Source organism: Saccharomyces paradoxus, chromosome VII (genome assembly GCF_002079055.1).
Source record: "Saccharomyces paradoxus chromosome VII, complete sequence".
In the NCBI taxonomy this organism is placed as follows: Eukaryota; Fungi; Ascomycota; class Saccharomycetes; order Saccharomycetales; family Saccharomycetaceae; genus Saccharomyces; species Saccharomyces paradoxus.
The window spans coordinates 764,174-786,178 of record NC_047493.1 but is presented as its reverse complement, the minus strand read 5'-3'; the positions used below and the strand labels follow the sequence as shown (position 1 = coordinate 786,178).

At 37.3% G+C, this 22,005-nt stretch overlaps 12 protein-coding genes and 1 non-coding gene across 13 annotated transcripts; 7 read left to right on the top strand and 6 right to left on the bottom strand.

Moving 5' to 3' along the window:
- Positions 1-6: 6 nt before the first annotated feature.
- MTR3 (exosome non-catalytic core subunit MTR3) lies at positions 7-777 on the top strand (the record flags this gene model as incomplete). The annotated part of the gene is made up of 1 exon (XM_033910604.1): positions 7-777. The coding sequence occupies one exon, from the start codon at positions 7-9 to the stop codon at positions 775-777; it is 771 nt and encodes a 256-aa protein (XP_033766495.1).
- A 190-nt stretch (positions 778-967) lies between these two features.
- Positions 968-3,577, bottom strand: CHO2 (phosphatidylethanolamine N-methyltransferase; the record flags this gene model as incomplete). Its single annotated transcript, XM_033910603.1, has 1 exon — positions 968-3,577. The coding sequence occupies one exon, from the start codon at positions 3,575-3,577 to the stop codon at positions 968-970; it is 2,610 nt and encodes an 869-aa protein (XP_033766494.1).
- Positions 3,578-4,184: 607 nt separating this feature from the next.
- Positions 4,185-5,462, bottom strand: PTI1 (cleavage polyadenylation factor subunit PTI1; the record flags this gene model as incomplete). The annotated part of the gene is made up of 1 exon (XM_033910602.1): positions 4,185-5,462. One exon carries the CDS (start codon positions 5,460-5,462, stop codon positions 4,185-4,187), a length of 1,278 nt encoding a protein of 425 aa, XP_033766493.1.
- Positions 5,463-5,913: 451 nt separating this feature from the next.
- CYS4 (cystathionine beta-synthase CYS4) lies at positions 5,914-7,437 on the bottom strand (the record flags this gene model as incomplete). Its single annotated transcript, XM_033910601.1, has 1 exon — positions 5,914-7,437. The coding sequence occupies one exon, from the start codon at positions 7,435-7,437 to the stop codon at positions 5,914-5,916; it is 1,524 nt and encodes a 507-aa protein (XP_033766492.1).
- A 697-nt stretch (positions 7,438-8,134) lies between these two features.
- Positions 8,135-9,205, top strand: GTO1 (omega-class glutathione transferase; the record flags this gene model as incomplete). The annotated part of the gene is made up of 1 exon (XM_033910600.1): positions 8,135-9,205. The coding sequence occupies one exon, from the start codon at positions 8,135-8,137 to the stop codon at positions 9,203-9,205; it is 1,071 nt and encodes a 356-aa protein (XP_033766491.1).
- Positions 9,206-9,255: 50 nt separating this feature from the next.
- Positions 9,256-9,909, bottom strand: SPAR_G03680 (uncharacterized protein; the record flags this gene model as incomplete). Its single annotated transcript, XM_033910599.1, has 1 exon — positions 9,256-9,909. One exon carries the CDS (start codon positions 9,907-9,909, stop codon positions 9,256-9,258), a length of 654 nt encoding a protein of 217 aa, XP_033766490.1.
- A 585-nt stretch (positions 9,910-10,494) lies between these two features.
- On the top strand, positions 10,495-11,313 carry RSR1 (Ras family GTPase RSR1; the record flags this gene model as incomplete). The annotated part of the gene is made up of 1 exon (XM_033910598.1): positions 10,495-11,313. One exon carries the CDS (start codon positions 10,495-10,497, stop codon positions 11,311-11,313), a length of 819 nt encoding a protein of 272 aa, XP_033766489.1.
- A 184-nt stretch (positions 11,314-11,497) lies between these two features.
- Positions 11,498-11,570, bottom strand: SPAR_Gtrna28A. The gene has a single exon. It is a non-coding gene; the product is annotated as a tRNA-Ala (tRNA).
- A 1,526-nt stretch (positions 11,571-13,096) lies between these two features.
- On the top strand, positions 13,097-15,691 carry CCM1 (Ccm1p; the record flags this gene model as incomplete). The annotated part of the gene is made up of 1 exon (XM_033910597.1): positions 13,097-15,691. The coding sequence occupies one exon, from the start codon at positions 13,097-13,099 to the stop codon at positions 15,689-15,691; it is 2,595 nt and encodes an 864-aa protein (XP_033766488.1).
- A 157-nt stretch (positions 15,692-15,848) lies between these two features.
- GPC1 (glycerophosphocholine acyltransferase) lies at positions 15,849-17,147 on the bottom strand (the record flags this gene model as incomplete). The annotated part of the gene is made up of 1 exon (XM_033910596.1): positions 15,849-17,147. The coding sequence occupies one exon, from the start codon at positions 17,145-17,147 to the stop codon at positions 15,849-15,851; it is 1,299 nt and encodes a 432-aa protein (XP_033766487.1).
- Positions 17,148-18,417: 1,270 nt separating this feature from the next.
- Positions 18,418-18,885, top strand: RPL24B (60S ribosomal protein eL24; the record flags this gene model as incomplete). Its single annotated transcript, XM_033910595.1, has 1 exon — positions 18,418-18,885. One exon carries the CDS (start codon positions 18,418-18,420, stop codon positions 18,883-18,885), a length of 468 nt encoding a protein of 155 aa, XP_033766486.1.
- Positions 18,886-19,278: 393 nt separating this feature from the next.
- On the top strand, positions 19,279-20,145 carry NAT2 (Nat2p; the record flags this gene model as incomplete). Its single annotated transcript, XM_033910594.1, has 1 exon — positions 19,279-20,145. The coding sequence occupies one exon, from the start codon at positions 19,279-19,281 to the stop codon at positions 20,143-20,145; it is 867 nt and encodes a 288-aa protein (XP_033766485.1).
- Positions 20,146-21,338: 1,193 nt separating this feature from the next.
- ECL1 (Ecl1p) lies at positions 21,339-21,974 on the top strand (the record flags this gene model as incomplete). Its single annotated transcript, XM_033910593.1, has 1 exon — positions 21,339-21,974. One exon carries the CDS (start codon positions 21,339-21,341, stop codon positions 21,972-21,974), a length of 636 nt encoding a protein of 211 aa, XP_033766484.1.
- Between the last annotated feature and the right edge of the window lie 31 nt (positions 21,975-22,005).

Below are 22,005 nucleotides of genomic sequence, written 5' to 3'. Positions count from 1 at the left end.
AAAATAATGAATGTTCAAGATAGAAGGAGGTTACTAGGTCCCGCTGCTGCCAGGCCAATGGCGTTTAGCAACACTACTACTCCTGTGCTAGAGAAGAAGTCGACAAATGCACCACCTGAAGACAGCGAAAGTGAACAGGAACTTTCTCTACACACCGGTTTCATTGAAAACTGTAACGGATCTGCATTAGTAGAAGCTAGGAGCTTAAGACATCAAACATCGCTGATTACCGCCGTTTATGGGCCACGCTCCATTAGAGGTTCCTTCACATCTCAAGGTACTATATCTATTCAATTGAAGAACGGTCTTTTGGAAAAATATAACACAAATGAATTGAAGGAAGTTGGCAGTTTTTTAATGGGCATTTTCAATTCAGTAATCAACTTATCTCGCTATCCGAAGTCCGGCATCGATATTTTTGTTTATTTAACTTATGATAAGCATCTTCCAAATAATCTCCTGGACGACGAATCGCAAAGCAAAGAGTTGATTCCTCAAATAGCATCTCTCATACCTCATTGCATCACTAGTATAACGCTAGCCTTAGCTGATGCCGGCATCGAAATAGTGGACATGGTAGGTGCCGGAGAGGCCAATGGCACTGTTGTATCATTTATCAAAAATGGAGAAGAAATTGTTGGTTTTTGGAAGGATGACGGTGACCATGAGGACCTTCTAGATTGCCTTGATCGTTGCAAGGAGCAATATAACTGTTATAGAGATTTAATGATAAGCTGTTTAATGAAACAGAAAAACTTAGGCACGAGATCATCCTAGTTGAAATGAAAGTGGAAGAACATAAGAGAAATTCATGGCAAAAGACGCGCACAAAGGCATTTTGCATCACCATCATAATTTACAGTGTCGTTATGCATAAATAGTTGCTCCATTTAATTACAACAACGTAACTACTTCTATTCAGGATGTTAATTTAGTACTTCTTAAATATTTATATACTCAAAAACACTCATGCAAGACTGTCAAGCGTTTGCTTTATATCCCAGGCGCGGTGCGAAATAACATGAGCGTCACCATTAACTCTCCTTATATACTCGGACGAAAGTTCGACGCCAATTGAAATTTTGATCAATTGCTTCAAGCATTCCATCCCAAAGAACTTATTCCCTAACGGACGAAATTTGCCATCTTTCAAAACGTTGACTTTCGTCAAAAACTCAGCCAAATCCTTCTCAAACAGTTCAGGTGTCTCAGTATTTAATACCGGCAATGAAATTTCAAATGGGGTAGAAATCAATAGCACCTTATGGGTGTTTCCAGAGTGATACCTAAATTCATAAATACCATTTTCAAAGTAAAGTAAGGACGTATCAAATGTCACTTTACCTTGAACATACTTTTCAGCTGCGCTAATTTCTGTTACAGATTCTTTATGTCTTAATCCATTGTTCATATATGTACCTTTGGAAGTAGCACTCCAATGACCACCTGAACTAACCCTTGTCTTTTCACGATCTGCCCTTGTATCAATGACTTTGTACAAGCCAATCCAATCATCATCATTGTAAAGTTCAATGGGCATTTTCCAATTTAAACTCACTGGCGCAGGTAGAACAAAATTGTTTTCTATCTGCTCGTTTTCAATTTCCAATTCACAGTATGGACTTAACCTTGTCGCAACGCTATCCATTGCTTCCTGAATTAAAATACTCCATTCCTTATTCTCTTGATAGTTTTTGGGCAAAAGTTCTGTCTCACCAATGGAATTTTTACTTTCATCAACTAACGATTTAACTATAATGTTTTCGATTCTATTGACGATATCAGAAACTTGTCTCAGGGGTTTCAAGCCTAGTAAAGTTTTCCCAACACCACTAATACGTTTAGTTTTACCATATATCTTATTAACGTGAGGAGCTTCGATAAACTTAACAAGAATAAAATTTGTCAATGTCCATAAAACAGCCAGGATAATATTGGTAACCGCAAAATTAGTCATCAATACAGTACCCCAAACTCCAACAACGCCTAATACTGCTTCTGGGTTATTCAAATATCTGTAGATACCTTGAGAAGTTAATTTTCTAGTTGAGATATAATTGCTCAAGAAAAAATCACCATAGAACCAACCAAAATCAGAAATGGCTAATCTGGTTTCTTTATCGCACCATGTTTGTAAAGCAATAAGAATTAAACCAAAAATTAATTGACTATTGTTTATGTTAGAAAAGTTACTCCAAATTTGAAGGCCAGTATGAATTATCATAAGCGAGTAAGTTAACACCAAATAATAGTTGTAAATAAACTGCCACTGTTCATAGGAATAAACTTGTGTGTAACCATTCTCCAAAAACAGTCTTGTAAACCATTTAGTCTTGGATTGCTTGTACAATATGGTCGAGATAAACAACCATGAAACCAGTTTTGTTATGAAAACGACAACAAAGAGGTAATTTAAATTGACAGATTTCGCATTTAGGACTGTTCCTAACGTAAGTGCCACAACGGTACCAATTGTGAAATAGTCAGTAAATCTTAATTTGTTGAAGTTGTTAAAAGAAAGGCCCATGTTGATCAAGGGCCTTGAATAGTCGTAATTTTCTTTGGATATCAGATCATCAATCCTCCCATTCACTTGGGAATCAGAATCAGTGCCATCACCATAAGTTCTTTCAATGTGAGGATTTTCAACGTACTTTAAAAACAAAAATTGCGAATAATGGCCAAATACGGACACCAGAAGAACCCTGTAGTCATTACAGATCAATGATAGGCCATAATAACCCAGATAACCAATAGAATACATTGGATGGGGAGAGATGTTGAAAACACCATCAAAAATCAATTCAGATTCTTCCAAAAAGAAAAAATCACCCCAGTACCAGGCATAATCCTTAACCACGCGATGCGCATCTAACTTAACCCAGATGTTGAATAAAATTAGAATAACACCTAGCAAAGATCTCCAGTTAAAGATTTGAACCCAGCTATACGGAATAGAGAGGTAAACGTAAATAATATAGGTCACAAAATCTTGCATCAAGATTAAATCAACAAATTGGCGGAAAATCAACCAGACGTTGATTTCTTCCGGATAGGCAAATAGGTCATACTCCTTTGGCATTTTTGACCTAATCTCATATTGACAGAATTTTCTAATAAAATTCCAAAATTTTTCTGAAAACGAATTGGAATTTGTTGAGAAATTCGAACTAACATCTTTATTTTGTGATATCTTGCTAAAAATTGCATGGTTTTTAGCGCAATTCGTCAATGTTTCATAATGCGACTGGTAATGCAGGACAAGACCAATACCCAAATTATAGGCAATTCTCCAGAATAAATACTGTACGAGAAAAAAGTATTTAGTAAACTGTAAACCAAACTTTTGGTAGACCCAATAACAAATGAAAAAGTTCGATATAATAGCTAATGCAATACATTTTTCCAACAAGGATTTCTTCAAAGTTGGATCGAAGAGCGAGCGGACCATATCGTGGGTTACAGGCGGTTTGAAAGTTACATTACTTGAACGTGTTCTGGCTTTGACGTTGATAGTGCCCCTATCTTTTGCCACAGGACCAACCATGTCAGACAAAGTAGTTTTACAACTGGACATCTACAAAAGAAAAAAAGCTTTGTAAAGAAGGAAATCACTTGATATATTCAGGGTTGGAAAAAAAGTTTAAATCGCCTTAATAGGTGACTTTTACCTTTCTTGTCAATGAAACTCCTAGCTTGTTAGGTTGAACTAACGTATACAATTAGGGGGGATAAAATAAAGAAAAGAAGAGAAATTTATCAAAGAGGCAAAAAAAACAGACCTTTGAAGCTAACTCTACTGTGTTAGTTATATTTTGAAGATTCGGTATACCTCTTAGCATGCGAAAGAAATAAATGGAAAATACAGCAGAAAGAATCTGTATTTTCATATGCCTACTTATAAATTCACATGTGTCGGAGATCCACGTTATCCAGCATTTGAGGTTTTGCCGTTTATGGCATCGCCGTTCATTTTCACAGTTTTGTGTGGAAAACTTCGCGAATGATGCGGCATGAGAAAAGTGTGTGCAATTGACTTAACCAATTCAAAGCAAGGCAAAACATCTATTCAACAAGGCAAACATTTGATGTCGATAGTTGGGTGCCGCTTGAGTGATAAGAGGTACAGATGCAAGGACCATACAGTTAGGTGTGGTTTTCTGATACGCTATGACTCTGATTACTTAGATTATATATTCTTTTCTAAAGTTTTCCACCATAAGTTGCTGATCACTTGGTAAACTTTGGATCTGGGCAGGCGTCAAAGTGAGAACTTGTTTGATCATATCTTGTTGATTTTCAGGTAGTAACTGCAGTTTCGCCATATTAATGGTGCCACTGTCATTCGCTTTATTCGCGTTAGGAGGTGCTTCTGTAGAACTTACATTCTGTTGCTGAACCTGGCCGAGTTGATTTATCAGTACAGACTGTCCCATAGAGGGGCCTTGAGTTGATGGCATGAAAGGGCCTGGTGGTACAAAGCCGAATGGTTGTTGTTGTAGAGGTAAAGGAATAAATGGTGGTGTCGACATAGGCATTGGCATACCTACGTTCAGTGGAATATTGTTAGAATTATTGCTGGCTTCATTAGGAGGTACATGCAACGGAGTGTTATTTCTGATTACGCTAATAGGTGTGTTCGAATTACTTGTATTGTTACTTGAAAGCATTGATGGAGTCTCGCCAATTTGAGATTTCAACACTTTGGTCACCACGCTGTAGTCTATAAATCCCATTTCTAGTAGGGCTTGAGTCACGGATATTGTAATATCACTGTTAGTATTCAAGAAAGATTCTAGTTGTGATTTTTGGATATTTTCTTGGTTTGCTAGTATTTTCAAATTCGATATAATTTCAATAAGTTGCAACGGCGGAATTTTACTTAAATTTTGTGAAATCTTGTCTGGAGCAATAATCGAGCCATCCTGGAAACTTGGCAAGTGTTTAGATGCTTTACTTAGTATGTCAGGGAACTGAATGTTTGTGTTATTTGATACAGAGTTGGTGTTACTCGCAGCCTGTGGCGGAGGTGGTCGCCTAGGAATGGGGACTTCTGTCACCATTTCGAAAGGCAGCTCCAAACCCGCTTCAAAGGGGTAAGAATCTCTATTAAGTTGTAACACTTGCTTTTGTGAATTTTTATTCGCTGTTTCTCTAAGATGGTCCTTATAATTTGGTGGGATTATTTGCTCTATCTTTACGGGAAAGTTTTCAATTCTATTTAAAATTTCCCAAGCACGTTTACAATCTTTACTAGTCAAATAGTCGAACAGTACACCAGTTAGTTTACCAGTTCTCGGGTCATTCTTAGGTTTTATATCTATAACTGGACCAGAACCTGCCACGACCGACGTGATTATATCTTGGTTCCATTCTGGAGGTAAGTTTGTGATTTGTAATGTAGAGGATAAATTATCTGGTGTCAAGAAATGACGACCTGTTCTTCTTCTGGGATCTGTCATCAATATTTCTTTTTTCGTTCTTCGTCTCCTCCAGTTGTAAGTTTCTAAATATACCTATATATATAATAATAAAATCTAATCAATGCAATGTGCTGACAGTGGCGTTTACAGATGGAAAAGGCAACTCAAAAGGAGATGTTATGAAGATAGAATTTGGCAAGACTTCAGATAACCGTAGTACTTCTGAAATTCTGCTTTACTGCCCGACCTTTCCAACATGTCGCAGTTTTTTATGTTTTTCTTCAGGGTCGGGTAAGAGCAATAATTTGAAAAGTTGACAGATTCATACGTTGGTGCATGATAAGGAACATGTAAAAGTTATAGAACAATGCTGCTTCGTATAGGCGCTATTTAATTATGTACTTATATAAAGAGAACGGTGCAATTGAATAGGAAAGGAATGACGGACGTTGCTTGTATGTTTGCTTTTCTTTAAAGTGTGGGTTCTTATTTATGCTAAGTAGCTCAGTAAATCCATTTTGGTAACGATATGGATTGGTTTCAAGCCATCAGTAATGACGGCAGATGAGTTTTTTTCAAAGAAACGATTTAGGTCTGATAACTTGGAGTTTTCATCAAATTCAATAAACTTCTTCTTACCGGATTTGTTTTCATTATAAGAGGAAACATCATTGAAATTGTTCAATTTCTTGAAATCCAAGTACTTACCCTTTATAGTGTTGTCGCTGTCTGAATTATTAGTAGATAATTTCCTTAAAAGTTCAGACAGAGTAACTAAACCGGACAACTTACCGTCTTCAGTCAGTACAGGTAATTGGTCAAAACCGTTGTCTTTCAAAATTTTAATAACATCTGTAACCTTAGCGGTCTCTTTAACGGAAACGACTGGCTTCAAATGGAGATCCTTCACAGTAGCGTTACCAAATACATCAGCATATTTTGTGGTCGAAGCCTCCAGCTTTGAAGTGTCAAAACGGGCCAATACGTCATCATCCCACAAGTTGTTCTTCTTTAACCATTCGTCATCGACGAACTTAGTTAGGTACGACCTGATGGAATCTGGGAAAATTGCAACAATGACATCATCTTCAGTCAGTTCAGGATGATCTTCACAGTATTTGACAACCGCAGTGAAGGCAGAACCGGAGGAACCACCAACCAAGACACCTTCGTTAGAAATCAATTGTCTGGCATACTTGAAAGAAGGCTTATCATCAGTCTTATACCAAACATCGATCAATTTTCTATCCAAGACTTGAGGAACAAAATCGTAACCAATACCTTCAACTTTGTAGTCAGTGACGTCAGTCTTGTTCAAGTTTTCAGGTTGAGCTAGAATTGAACCAAATGGGTCAGCACCAACGATCTGAATCTTGTCATTTTGTTCTTTCAAATATTTGGAGATACCACTAATGGTCCCACCAGTACCAGCACCAGCAACAACAGCGTGTAGATTATCAAACAGATCCAATTCTTCTAGTTGTTTTTGGATTTCGCGGCCAGTACCAAAGTAATGAGCTTCTGGGTTCATCATGTTATTGTATTGATCTAATATAACAGCCCCAGGAATTTCTTTCTCCAACTTCTTGGCAACACCGATATGTGATTCTGGAGAATCCCAGGCAGCAGCAGTTGGAGTTCTGATGATTTCAGCACCCAAAGCTTTCAAGACAGAAACCTTCTCGTTGGACATCTTCTCTGGCAAGGTAATAATAGTTCTGTAACCTTTGATGGCACCGATTAAGGCTAGACCGATACCAGTGTTACCGGAAGTAGGCTCGATCAGAGTAGATCTGGAAGGATGAATTCTACCAGAAGCTTCAGCCTCTTCCACCATAGACTTGGCGATTCTGTCTTTGATGGAACCACCTGGATTATATAGTTCCAGTTTAGCATATATTTGTGGTCTAATACCCAGGGCTTTTGGCAATTTTTTCAGCGCAATCAACGGGGTGTTACCAACCAAGTCGATAACGTTATGTCTTGAATCGGTTTGCTGCTCAGATTTTGTCATTTCTATTTTTGCGTCGTATTTATCTAGATATCCTGTAAGCAAGTGGGCCACAGTAAAAACCTTCAAGTCTTGCCTTTACTTCGGCTACAAAAGCATCACGACACTTATATATACAAGCCAGGTAAAGTGCCTTGCATTTGGTTTAACCTTTAGGAGAAAAAAATTTTCGGTGTTGGTTTCTTTTTTCTTTCGGTGCAAAACTGTGGAGGAAGATGGCAATAAATTGACAAAACGGTAATGCCGTGTGGACTGCACATGCCGGATATAGCATTTATCAGTCACGACGGAGCTGATTATCTTCACTATGATGAAGTTGAAGTTGTTATGATAAGGTTGGAAAGCGAAGAGTAGCTTTGTAGGTGCGGAGTAGGAAGCTCCATTCTGTGAGCCACTGCTATCACGTGCCATTACCATTTTAGTCAGTGATAAATAGGGGAATGTGTCATTGAGGGAAAATGTAATGCCGCCAAATGAAATCAGTTGGTTGAATGAGACCACATCCTTACTAATTGCAGTTCATATCGAATAGTTACCATTGATAATCTCAGGTGGTCAAAGATTTTTGGTTAATAAGCTTATTCAAGTATCCTTGATTTTGTATAATTCATATTTACGTGTACAAAATCTTCCTTTGTAGATTGGAGAAATGGTCATCTTAAGAGGAAAATAATCGTAAAATAATCATAAACATTAAGGTATGTCAATATCTTACAAAGAGAGAATTTCTAAAACACATCCTGTTTTTAAACCAGAAAAGGGAAGGTATTATATTTATGGGGCCCTTGGATGTCCATTCACTCATAGAGTCATTCTTGCCAGGTCTTTAAAGAAATTAGAATCTGTTTTAGGGCTTGTAGTATCTCACTGGCAATTAGACTCCAAGGGTGCCCGTTTCTTACCTGCTCCAGAGCATCCCGACGAATATAGAGAGAAATTCTTTACTAGCGCTGGTGGCATTCCTTCAGCCAGGTTAGACGAATCTGAGGAGTTAGGCGATGTGAATAACGATTCTGTAAGGTTATTCGTGGATGGTGCCTTTGATCCGGTGGAAAACATATCAAGGTTGAGTGAGTTGTATTATTTGAATGATCCTGAGTATCGTGGTACAAAGTTCACTGTGCCTGTTCTGTGGGATTCTAAATCAAAGAAGATTGTTAATAACGAAAGTGGCGATATCATAAGAATTTTAAATAGTGGTGTCTTTGATGAATTTATCGGACGTGAAGAAGCCAACGTAATCGATCTGGTTCCGCATGATTTAATTCACGAGATCGATGACAATATCAAATGGGTTCATCCAAATATTAATCTTGGTGTTTATAAAGCCGGATTAGCAGAAAGCACAAAGATCTACGAAACTGAAGTAAAAAAACTATTTGAGAACTTGCAGAAGATGGAATGCATATTAAAAGGCAATTATAGGCACTTAAAGGAGCAGTTCAATGATAATAAAAAGGACATTTTGGCTAAATATTTTGTTCTAGGGCAGAGATTAACTGAAGCGGACATCAGATTGTATGCATCAATTATTAGATTTGACGTCGTGTACGTACAGCACCTCAAGTGCAATTTGAAAACCGTAAGGGATGGTTTCCCGTACCTCCATTTATGGTTGATTAATCTGTACTGGAATTATGCGGAGTTTAGATTTACTACAGATTTCAATCATATTAAGTTGTTTTACATCAGGATGGAAACAAGTAAGAACAAGATCAATCCGTTCGGTATAGTGCCATTAGGTCCGAAACCCGACATTCCCAAGTTATGAAGGATTCTATTCTTTCTTTAAACACATATATATCTATGCATGGCTATACCTCAAAACAAGTTGTCACTGCCATTTTCATCTAGATAAAACTCGTGTAGCGACGGAACACAGATTTCTCTTGTTTTATTGACTTTATATTCTTTGCACCATTCAATTATATCTCTATAAAAAAGACTCTTCTTGATATCGCCCTTTTCTATACTTTCCATCTCCAGTTCCTTGAAACATTTTGCTTTCCTCGATTTATGACATCCGCACGGTTTTACATTGTCTTCCCCACGTTCTACCATTTCATGCTTCCAGTCAAATAATTGTTGTCCATAATCTCTGCTCGAATCAAAACTTGATTCAACAAGACACTTTGTCGAGTTCTCGGGTAATAGCGCCACGCTTCTTGGAATTTTCTTACTTCGCCTTTCTCCCTTTCTTTGTTCTGCCTTTGGTGGCACAATGATCTTCATAGCATTATCGTTTCCATTTTCATTTTCATTTGTGGCATTTAAGCCCAAGGAGAATAACCGTATACTCACGTCAGATGATTCAAACGTTAAACTATCTTCACTAAATAAACTTCCTACCCTATTGTCTTCCTCATTACTAGTTGAATCCTGTATATCTGAGAGTGAAGTAAGAAATGAATATGTCTCTGTTTCCTTTTTGCATTCGTAAGTGCTGAGTTCTTTATCCAGATAGGCCCCTCTCATTTCTTAAGATTTCCTTTGTAGTTTTTTGGGTAATAATGAAAAAGACTCAACAATATTTTCAAGATAAAAACTTTTATTATTTTGTACCATTTATATTGCACATAAATCCAGAAAAAACAACTTCATGAAAAAGGGCGAATAGTACTCATGAGACATAGAATAAAAGCAAGCACACCTCTTTAATACAGCTCAACAGAGCAAGACATCCTCAATATATTATACCTTTATCTCATGAGTGCAAACGGGCTATATATTCGCAAAGATCATCGACTTTTTATCAGGACGTCAGCCTCACAACTAATTCGCGTCAATTGGCCTTTATTCTCGACATTCTCAAACGCGAAATATCGTCGAAAAAGGTTAAAAAGAAAAGAGCAGGGCAGAAAAAGAAAAAATAGAGTAGAGCTCGATTCGAAAAAAAAGAACCAATACGTTCTTAACTGCGCCAAGAAGTTTTGATTTTATTCTCTCTGCTAAACAATAATAGCATTATTTGCTGACGGTTTAGAACATTTACATATAACGTTCTAATACTTTAGACTCTATCATCGCTCGGAAATTTCTGGCTAAGGAACATAAGGACCAATGAGAGATTATAAATTAGTAGTATTGGGTGCGGGTGGTGTCGGTAAGTCCTGCCTAACCGTGCAGTTTGTACAAGGGGTTTATTTGGATACATATGATCCTACTATCGAAGATTCTTATAGAAAAACTATCGAGATCGATAACAAGGTATTCGACCTGGAAATTTTAGATACAGCGGGTATTGCGCAATTTACTGCGATGAGAGAATTATACATAAAGTCAGGAATGGGGTTCCTGTTGGTGTATTCAGTAACAGATCGACAATCTTTAGAAGAATTAATGGAGCTAAGAGAACAGGTTCTTAGGATCAAAGATTCTGATCGCGTTCCGATGGTTCTAATAGGTAACAAGGCAGATCTAATCAACGAAAGGGTAATAAGTGTGGAAGAAGGTATAGAGGTAAGCAGTAAATGGGGTAGAGTCCCATTTTATGAAACAAGCGCTTTGTTGAGGAGCAATGTTGACGAAGTGTTCGTTGATTTAGTTAGGCAAATTATTCGGAATGAAATGGAAAGTGTTGCTGTTAAAGATGCAAGAAATCAAAGCCAACAATTTAACAAAGTTGAGTCTTCATCAACTAAGCTCCCCAGTTCTGCAAAACAAGATACAAAACAATTAAACAACAAGCAATCATCTAAAGGGTTATATAACAAACCATCACAAGGACAGACTAAAGTTAAACAATCTACGCCGGTCAATGAAAAGCGCAAACCATCACATGCTGTTCCAAAATCTGGTTCTAGCAACAGGCCAGGAACTAACGCTACCTCACAACAAAGAAAGAAAAAGAAAAACAGTTCCACTTGCACTATTCTGTAATTAACATATTTTTTGTTATAGATGAATCAAGAGTTCAGATAAAAAAAATCATACTGAAAATAATTTTACTATGGCTTTAAAGGTTTAGTTTAAAGTACTAGCATATGTTGTATAAGTTTTCAAAAAGTTAATAAAGAATGTTTGACAATGAATTTTATATCTAATAAAACAAATGAAAAAAATATGGACGCAACCGGAATCGAACCGATGACCTCTTCCTTGCAAGGGAAGCGCGCTACCAACTGCGCCATGTGCCCGCAATGTATGAACAGTCACCGGTTTTACCTAGTTAAATCTAGCAGTACTGAAGTTGCCTGACAATCTCCGATCTATCTAATTGTTCAGGTATTTACAGTTCAGGTATTTACAGTTTACGCAGTTTTTTTCTGAGGAAGACAGAAGTTGGTCAGATCTACCCAACCTCGTGTCTCGTAGTGAGGCTGTCTCATACGTCTTTCACAGATATTTAGGTTGGTCGTTTAGGTCGATTCATGTAGTTATCTCTCGGGATCTCTTCCTGAGATGCAGCAGGAAAACTACCTTTGAGAATAGTCAGATTCCCACTTTGGTATTGAAATTTTTTGCCTTCAATCTTTGTATTTGAACGGTGGGTAACTTCTACTACGTTACCTGATGGAACAATTGGTGCATCTTTGTTCACACAAGTTATAACATTTGTTGATAATTAGAGGTTAATAATAGTATTAATGAAGATTAAAAGTGGATCTTCTTATACTTATATAAGAGAGGTATAAAACACACGCCGATTGGTCATATTAAACATGGCCAATATAATAGTAATTCCGATAGTTATCATACATTTAATGTGACGACTCATATTACTCATATATGTTACTACCTGTTGGAATGAAATTCTAATATCATCTATCTACTACTAGTATTCATGTCACTAGTATATTATCACTTGGGGTGGAAGAAGATGACATAAAGATCGAGAAACAGTTATCAAATCTAATAGAAGCTGAAATGCAAGGATTGATAATGTAATAGGATAATGAATGACAACATATAAAACGAAAGAAGATAAAGTGGTAACATTATGTAGAACTATCGATTCCCTTTCGTGGATTCCTATATCCTCGAGGAGAACTTCTAGTATATTCTATATACCTAATATTATAGCCTTTAGTAACAATGGAATCCCAACAATTATCTAATTATTCACATAATTTTCAATCGTTCCAAAAACGTCAATATGAAAATTTTTTATGGTGCACTAATGGAAAGAAAGTTGGAACCATTCATGTAAGTGGAAGAACATGAATTGATCAGTGAGTAGCGGTAAACATGGTCTAGCAGTCGAATTTCTTCTAATATGAAGGGTCCACTGAGCCTATGTGGAGTTTCTATTCTTTTTCGACCATTTGTCCATATAACTCTTAAGTACTCTTTACATTGTCTTTTTTTATATTTATAGGTTGACGGGTATAGTGTTGCACGAAGTGTTTTTATACAATCCCGACCATCACCGCCTGCTTCCAGTTTCATCATATCAGGTATTTATTGCATAGCATTTGTAAATGACCGTACATTTGTTATTTCTCTTAAAATTCCTGCTTACTTATGTTGCCCTTATGTTTCGCCAGGATGTAGATTTACTGACATTCAGTTCACGTCTTGTTCTGCCTTGACACCAAAATCTGCGCGCCGGGCAGAATAGTGAAAAATAGGAAGCATGAAATGCAAATGTAAAACTATCATCTATAGCGCACAGAAAAGTAGCACTGTTTCAAAGCTCCCTAACAGAAAGATAAATATAAACATGTACATGGCCAGATGTGGCCCTAAGACTAATGTGCTGTATTTCCCATTTCAATCGTCCTTTCTACTTTCGAAACGACTTATAAATAAGCGTTTTAAGCATACCCTACAAATTGAAAATGAAAAAAATATGATAGGGAACCCCGGTAAAAATGAAATAATATCTCCTGAAGATGTTGAATTCAAATTAGCACAATTGCGAGAATTTACTAATACTCTAAAAGAACGCATTCACAATATTGAATCGGTTAAACCAGGTAGCCACCAAAGCAATGGTATCGCATCAATATCAGAAGACTCAAAGAATATCAATACTACCGAAACGTTATCTTCTTCTCATGAAGGGAAATCCAACAATCTATCTGACTTGATTCACTCTTCGTTTTTAGAAAAAATGAACCACGTCGTGCCGACAGTTATAAGAGAAAGGGTGGCAGACGACGACATCCTTGCTAAAAACCTTCTCGATAAATCACATAGCAATTGGGCACCTGTCATAGATAGGCTTTATACCAGTGAGAAACGATTAAAGAATATTGATTCCAGGGAATTATCCGTTTGGTTAAAGGGCACAGTCAAATATTTGCCATTTCATAGCATACTCCACTTGGATAAGATGCTTTTAGAACAAATCGAAGGAGATGTTGTAAAATTTAATACCCACATGTATGAGTGTATTTTTAACAACTTAGGAAGTCTGAAACCAACTAGCTCGAATCACGATGGCATTAATGATAGAGTTATTCTCAAAATGAAAGAGTTGTTAGAGAGGTATGATGAGACATTGAAAATAGTTGAAGAAAGACGTAATAAAAAGCAAGGGCCCCCTTCCAGAACGCCAAAGATGACCCAAGCAATACTTAATAATTGTTTAAAATACTCAACCAAATGTTCAAGCTTTCAGGACATGGAGTATTTTATTACAAAATTCAGAGATAATTATGGCATATCTCCTAATAAGCAAAATTTAACCACCGTAATACAATTCTACTCCAAGAAGGAAATGATCAAGCAAGCCTGGAATACTTTTGACACCATGAAATTTTTGTCTACAAAACACTTCCCTGACATCCGCACATATAACACAATGCTGCAAATATGCGAAAAGGAACGGAACTTTCCTAAGGCTTTGGACTTATTTCAAGAAATTCAAGACCACAATATAAAACCTACAACAAACACTTACATAATGATGGCAAGAGTGTTGGCTACTTCAAGCAGTAACGTCGTTGTTAGCGAGGGGAAGTCAAACTCTTTAAGACTCCTGGGATGGAAATATCTCCATGAGCTGGAGGAAAAGAATCTTTACAGACACAAAAACGATGAAATGAATCTATTTTTGGCTATGATGGCATTAGCCTCATATGATGGGGATATTGAATTAAGTAGAGCTCTGTATTACTTGTTCATCGGGAAAAAGTACAAGGCTTTATGCGCAAATTGGAAAGGAAGCATTCTCGTAGATCAAGATAAAATATGGAAGTCTGTTTTGATGCCAGAAATGCTAAATTATTTAATGCTTGCTTATGCAAGATTCGATCCTAGAAATCTGCCAGTTCTATCCGGTTATGAAAAAGGTATCAATTTGAGAAGAAAGTTTCTTCGCGAATTTGACACCTCCTTGAGGTTAGACGATGCAGACAAATCGGTCGAATTTAAATTGCCGTTTCTTCCGATTAATGACTTAAATTCGGAGGCACAGGTATTGGCGGAATCTAATGCAATCTGGAGTTTCAACTTGGAAAATGGAGGAACACGCGATACATTAACATCTGCAAATGAAACTGCACTAGAGACGATCAAAAAATATGGCCAATTGCTTGATTCATTTGCACAAGAGGCAAAGGATTTGAATGAATTTAAGTTTAAAGTTATGTACGAAGTGACAAAAAGGCAAAGGGAAAGCATTAACGTAAACGTGTTCAATAAAATTTTACTACACACATATCTCTCAATTCCCATAAACTTCGGACAACAAAAGGAGTTCCTGCGAAGGTTGACAATCTTCACTTTTCAACAACACGAATTCGAAGCTGTCATAAAGCGTTTATATGACGGGTACTGTGACCTTTCTTTATCCAATCAAGTTGGCCAAAATTCAATATCAGGTGAAGCCATCTCAGTATCCAAAGTTGAGAAGTGGGAAGACCCCACCTTGAGAATGGATGACATATGGTATATTACATCTCTAAGATGCAAAATTATGATGGACACCACTTTATATGAGTTGGTGATGAAAGCTGCTATAGAATTTCAAAATGAGGATCTAGCAAAAAAAGTATGGAACGACAGGGGCAAATTTAGGACAACTATACCGTTTTTGAACATGGATCAAAGAATAAGAATATCAAAGGACCAGAAATTTGCGCACTTAATGGTTGAATTTTTCACCAAGGAAGGAAAATATTCGGACGCAATAGCTATCATATTATCTTCGAAAAATCGCTTTAATTGGACATATTCCATGGTTAGGAACTTGCATCAAGCATTAGAAGAAATCGAGGATAAAAACAGTGTTGAAATCGTATTAGATGTAGTAAACAAAAAATCACATGCAAAGGCCCTGAAGTGGGAGGAGAAAGAACTTAAGATGTAGTCATTAGACAAAAGTATTTTTATATATTGAGACACAACATATACGCGTCCATGCATGTACATATATATATATATATATATATATATAGTAAAGCGCTTGTAAATAATTTTTTTTTAAGTTAACAGATAAATGAAGCGGCGTATGTATACAGATTATCTTAACTACTCTTTGAGGATACACTTGAGGAGTCGTCAAAATCTTCATCAGGGTTAACAGTTAGGTAATCTTTGTCATTTATGGAGGCATCTGATATCAGTACATCCGAATCGGGCTGTAACTTCTGCTGTAAATTTTCAACTTCAAGACGTAACCTATCAACTTCTTTTTCAAAATTCTTCCCGTAGTGATCAATATAATAGGTAGCCCCGTTATGAGACGCCCATAGAAATACAACGGTTAAAAATAGGGCTGCAGCCAGCTTGTAACGAATCCATATACCACACAGTAGCATAGTAAAAAGCTGATAGAGATATTGAGAAAGTGTGTAAATTATCATCGGCCAAGGTGATCTCAATTTAACCGCCCAGAAGTTTTTGAATTGGTGCGTAGTTAAATATTCAAAACTTGTCATTCTTTCACCAGATTTGATCTTGCTAGACTTTTTTAAAGTGATGAAGTAATGGTACAACGATTGCCAAACCAAATAATAAAGGGATGTCCAAAGAATATTTTTTTTGATGTCCAATTCACTTTGAATAATTGCTCCAGGGAACCTTTCGATTTTGTATTCGAGTGGTAATCCATGATAGATAACATACATGACACAGGGGGGTATTATGTGAATGAAACATGAAGTAGTTTTATCAATAGAATGTATTACTAAGGAATTTCTCCAAGTAATAACGGCAAAACATAACGTTCCGAAAGTGAATGCAAAACATGACTGGAAAAGGCTATATGAATGTGGAAAAACCCAGATAAACAATAGGCATAGCATATTCACAAAGTAACAAAAATCAGCCAGGAAGTAGTGATTCTTGGTCTTATAATATGTGTAGAAACGTATGGGCATTAGAACAAAAAAAAGAATAGTATAATAAACATGAAACCATTCTGGAAATCTGCCCATCAAAAATCCAATGAAGAATATATTAAACAGCGTGAAAGGGTAAAATGCTTTTTCTAACCTTGAGCTGTTTTTAAAAAAAATGGAATCCAAGGGTTTGTCTAAATTCTTAATTCTCTGTAACGCCCTTACTTTAAAATCCTCTAACTGCAAGAAAGAACGGCTTCTATTCAGGTGGTGTAAATGATGACTATCATGCTCATGGTGGGGTTTACGTCTTCTAAATCCTTCAAAATTTCGCAATTTCTGTTCTGCTTTCGAAAGATTAGAACCGTGGTAGTATTTTGAAACTACTTTTGATGCGATCGGGTCGAGAAATTCTAAAAGGCTTGTTAATGAAACAGAATTATTCGTTTCGTCGTCAATTTGGTTATTGTCCAACTTGTACATTCTGATGAAGATAGCAATGAGTGCTACTCAAAATGTTATCACAATGATGTTTTGTTGAGTGATAGCTTTAAAATGTCAAAGCTCTTTTATTGAATTATACCTTATATTACTGTCGATATATAATCGTTATCCGCTAAACCCACTTAGGGGTTGATATGTCTAAAAAAAACCAGAATTTGATCTGTCTGTGAATATTCGGCGAAGTTACATAGTGCGAGATAATTTTCAAATTCATATTACCAAACCGAGATACAGCCATACGTAATTCCGTGCGGTAACACGCTGATCTGAAGAAGCTTCCGCCGGATAAAGCACAACATTCAAGGTATATATGTGTGCGTGTTTCCTTCTATGCGTGTAAATGTATCAGTGTGTGAATGTGTGTAAAACGTTTATGGTTAAGCCTGTTCAGAACTCTCATTGACATTAACGTTAACAGGATTTTCTATCTAAAAGAATGAGTATCTTGTTACGTAAAACTTTGCCGAATAATATTTCATACTACATCCGTGCATACTGGATAAACACCCAGTCCTTACTTTTTTAGCTTGAAAAGCTTCATTCTCTGTATTGCGGCAATTAGGACTTCCGCGTTGTTAAGCGCGCTGCGCTTACGGGAAGGTCCCCTTCTAGTGAGCCTGCCTCTGAGGGGAGAGTGTAGCACTTCCTGTAGAGGGAACTCCAGCCCACCTGTGGCTGGAGTTCCAATTTGACTCGATTGTTCTTGCGCGGTTTGACATTAGCCAGAAATAGTAGTAGTTAGAACTAGTATTACCAATATGTACAGGAAACCTATATTGGTTACTAAATTATAGGCGATTGAATTTTTGGGTGGTCAACAAAAGAGGCGAGCAACAATTTGAATTGAAACGTATGTCCTATGCCCGTTAAAAAGTGAGGGAATATTGAAGATGACGAGGTGCTTTACAATACAGGAATTGAGAGAAGAAAGCAGGCATTTGGACAATGCCAAGGTTAATAGGAGGCCCAATATAATGTTATTGCATTAATCAACGTTAAAATGTAATGGCACCGAATGTACATGCAAATGAGTCAGGACCCACGAAAGACGTACGGAATATCATTGGCGAATATACATCTGAACTTGTTGAGCTTAATTGTCGTGATGAAATGCTGTTCTCGTCAGCGCTTGATAAATTTTCTCCCATTCAAAACCTTTCCACGGAAATAGTATACTAACATCAATTTGAAATAAACCATGAGAGTTTTTTGCCTTGTGATTTTTGACCGTTTTTAATCTAGAAGAACAATGAAGGTTGAAATTGATTCCTTTTCCGGTGCTAAGATCTACCCAGGTAGAGGTACTTTATTTGTCCGTGGTGACTCCAAAATTTTCAGATTCCAAAACTCCAAATCTGCTTCTTTGTTCAAACAAAGAAAGAACCCAAGAAGAATCGCTTGGACCGTCTTGTTTAGAAAGCATCACAAGAAGGGTATCACTGAAGAAGTTGCTAAGAAGAGATCTAGAAAGACCGTTAAGGCCCAAAGACCAATCACTGGTGCTTCTTTGGACTTAATCAAGGAGAGAAGATCTTTGAAGCCAGAAGTTAGAAAGGCCAACAGAGAAGAAAAATTGAAAGCCAACAAGGAAAAGAAGAGGACTGAAAAGGCCGCTAGAAAAGCTGAAAAAGCTAAGTCCGCTGGTGTCCAAGGTTCCAAGGTTTCCAAGCAACAAGCTAAGGGTGCTTTTCAAAAGGTTGCTGCCACTTCCCGTTAAGATAATTAACTTTTGTTAGTTTTTTTATTAATAATATATCATTACAAGAAAAATGAAATAAAAAGTAAAAACGTGACCCGTACTTGTATTTGTGTTAAGTATAAATAATATAATATATAAAAGACAGTGATACAATAGAAGTCTATAACACGTTGAACACGCTAAAAGCGTAACTTGGGGACAGGCACTCGTTAATCTTTATAAACAGTTACCCGAATTGGAATTATTTTTTTACGTAACTTCTAGGCTTGACATTTTACATGATTTTACACCTTCAAGAACAAAGGGAAATCCAAATTAGAAAGTAGCATAAGCCTTTTCAGATTGCTGCAAAGATATTGAAGTTTTTTCTTTTCTTTTTGGAAGTTTCTGTGTTTTTATTAGTGCTGGGCGATGATAGTACCCAGGAGTAGTGCTCTACCAGTTTTTAGGAGGACATTTCTTCGATGGGGATGGGTAAGTTTACCCATTCAGAAAACCGTACCTCATACATTGCGCAGGAATCTTAGTGTCCCTTGTAGACCAATGTCAAAATGCCCTTTCCTACGACCTGTGGTGAATATGCAGTTGGCACAAACCAAAAGGTTTCACAGTACTGAGGGGGAAAATAATCAGTCTGATGGAGGTAAAAGCAAAAATAACGATGGGAAGAAAAGTGAGCCACACGGAATTAAAGGATTGATGGCCAAGTATGGTTATTCAGCACTAATCGTCTATATCCTCTTAACCTGTGTTGATTTGCCATTATGTTTCCTGGGAGTCCACTCATTGGGTGAAGAAAAGATTAAGATATATTTGAACAGAGGTAAACAATTGGTTGGGATGGGAGAACCAGATGAAAGCAAAGTCATTGAAGATGTTAGAAGGAAACAGGCACATCGCGAAGCAGTGCAGGCGAAGAATGCTGATAAAGTCGAGGACGCATCGAGAAAGACTTTCAATGAGAGATGGCAAGAGATGAAGGATAGCACCTTGTTGGCCGAATTGTTAATTGCGTATGGCATACACAAGAGTTTGATTATCGTTAGAGTACCCCTAACGGCAGTGCTAACGCCATCCTTTGTCAAACTTCTACAGAGGTTTGGCATCGATTTAATGAAGAAGCAGAAAAAGGTATTCCAAACGATGGCCTCTGGGGCCAAAATAAGATACAAAGGGAACAATCCAAGCGACTTCATCAAGAATGAAGGCACAGTGCTTGACATTACCAAGCGTAAACCAAAAACAAAGGGCCAGAAATGGTTTGACGGCCTAATGTGAAAGAACATTGGCGTAGGCTTAGCATGTATATAGAATTTACATTTCTTTTCTTTTTTCCTACGTACCCACGTTGTTTACGTACCAATAACAGAACATTTGGCCAGGTGAACTGGTCATAGAAGCTTCTACCGTACCCACCTTACATAAGCCCGGTTGCTAGCACAATTACTCACGATCTTTCTGAGGGGGATCGTTGATCCTGCCAGCTGTACCCCGGCCGAGCCACCCAATGAGCACCGAGGAGGGCCCCACAGGTGCCAAACGACGCCCAAACGGCAACAATCGTATCGTGCCGCCTGAAGTCGCCTAATTCTCAACGGGAAGCTCATCCCTCAACGAAAATCCTAGTGCGCCTTTCACATATGTTCCAGAAGATTCGCTTAGTCGGCCAGCTATAGCGGTTCAGCTCGAGCTAAAAATACTTGGAGACAAAATCTGGCCGTGACCATAGGTTACCGCGGAAGAAAAGAGAAGTTTTCGTCTTTTTTTTTTTTAATGTAGGGCACACGACTCGGGTGTATTTGCTACCGTGTTTATTACGGTCATTCATTGCCCATCTCATCGCTTTTGCGGGCCGGGTTGAGATCATTCAATTTTCTTCCTTTTTTATTATGGGGTTCACCCCGAGTGTAATTTAACGTGTGTGTTTTCTTATTGCATTCGTTTACATTCCCTCTTGCTCATTGCCCTTCTTTCATTTGGGCATCTTTTTTTTTCACAATTAGGCCGCCCTTTTTTCCCAAATTGGCACTTGTTTTGTACGATCTCTAGCTGGAACTTGGAGACCTGAAACGTGGTTATTCTTATATTTAAAGGAATAATGATCTTCTCTGTTTCAACACCCCGATTGTAAGAATTTTCTCTCTTGAGTTTCGGGCAATTTGGATGCGTTCACATCTACACTTTGACATTTATATATATATATACATTTTCATTGACTAAGGTGTTCACCATTGAGTAAACTGTCTTTGAATTGTTTAAAGGAGTTAGAAATATAGTGTTGTCCCAAGAAGTTAAAAATAGAATACTTGTGAGAATTATAAAACAGAGAAAGCAAAGAAAGAACAGAAAAAATATACTGCACTACTGAATCTACTTTTTTTCTAATAAAAAAAGTTCAGGAATAATTACTTTATTCTTATACCTCCACTCCTTTCAGGTATTTTTTTACCGATTTGCATATCAATCATATAATGAGTACCGCATTTAACGATTACTGCACCGTCTGTGATCGCCTCATTCCAACGTCTCCACAGAAAACAAACAACAATACCAGGAAGATCCAAAGAGGCAACGAAACCAGGAACAGTTCACAATCAAATAAGTTATATTGCTCCGAAGATTGTAAGCTAAAAGATTCAAACCCTCTTAATGAGAAATTATTATCCCATTTGCATAAAAAAACAAAAAGTTCTCATTCGCATGATCTCACTCCTCCGCTTTCATATTCTAAAAATTTAACTGCATCAAACCTTTTCGAGCCGGCTACCTCATTATCTTCATCTCCAACGTCTTCAACTATCCCCTTTGACGAATTGGAGAAGCTGGATTCTTTACTGATTTCGCCGTTGCTGCTACCTCAGGATGGTAATGTCAACGCTAAACAGGAGTTGAATCCTACTCGCGTTGATGAATATGACGACAATGAACATTATTTGAACTTAACCGATTCTCTTAGACTTGATTCCGGTTACCAATTGCATTCAAAGGCACATCTGGGTTACGAAAACGATTTACCACGGTCAAGCGACATCATTGATGATCATTTGATCTCGGATCAAATCATTGAGAATAACTACAACCTATGGTTTAGACTATCCTCTAGTTAAACGGCCTTCACTTGCTTCGTATTTTCCTCGA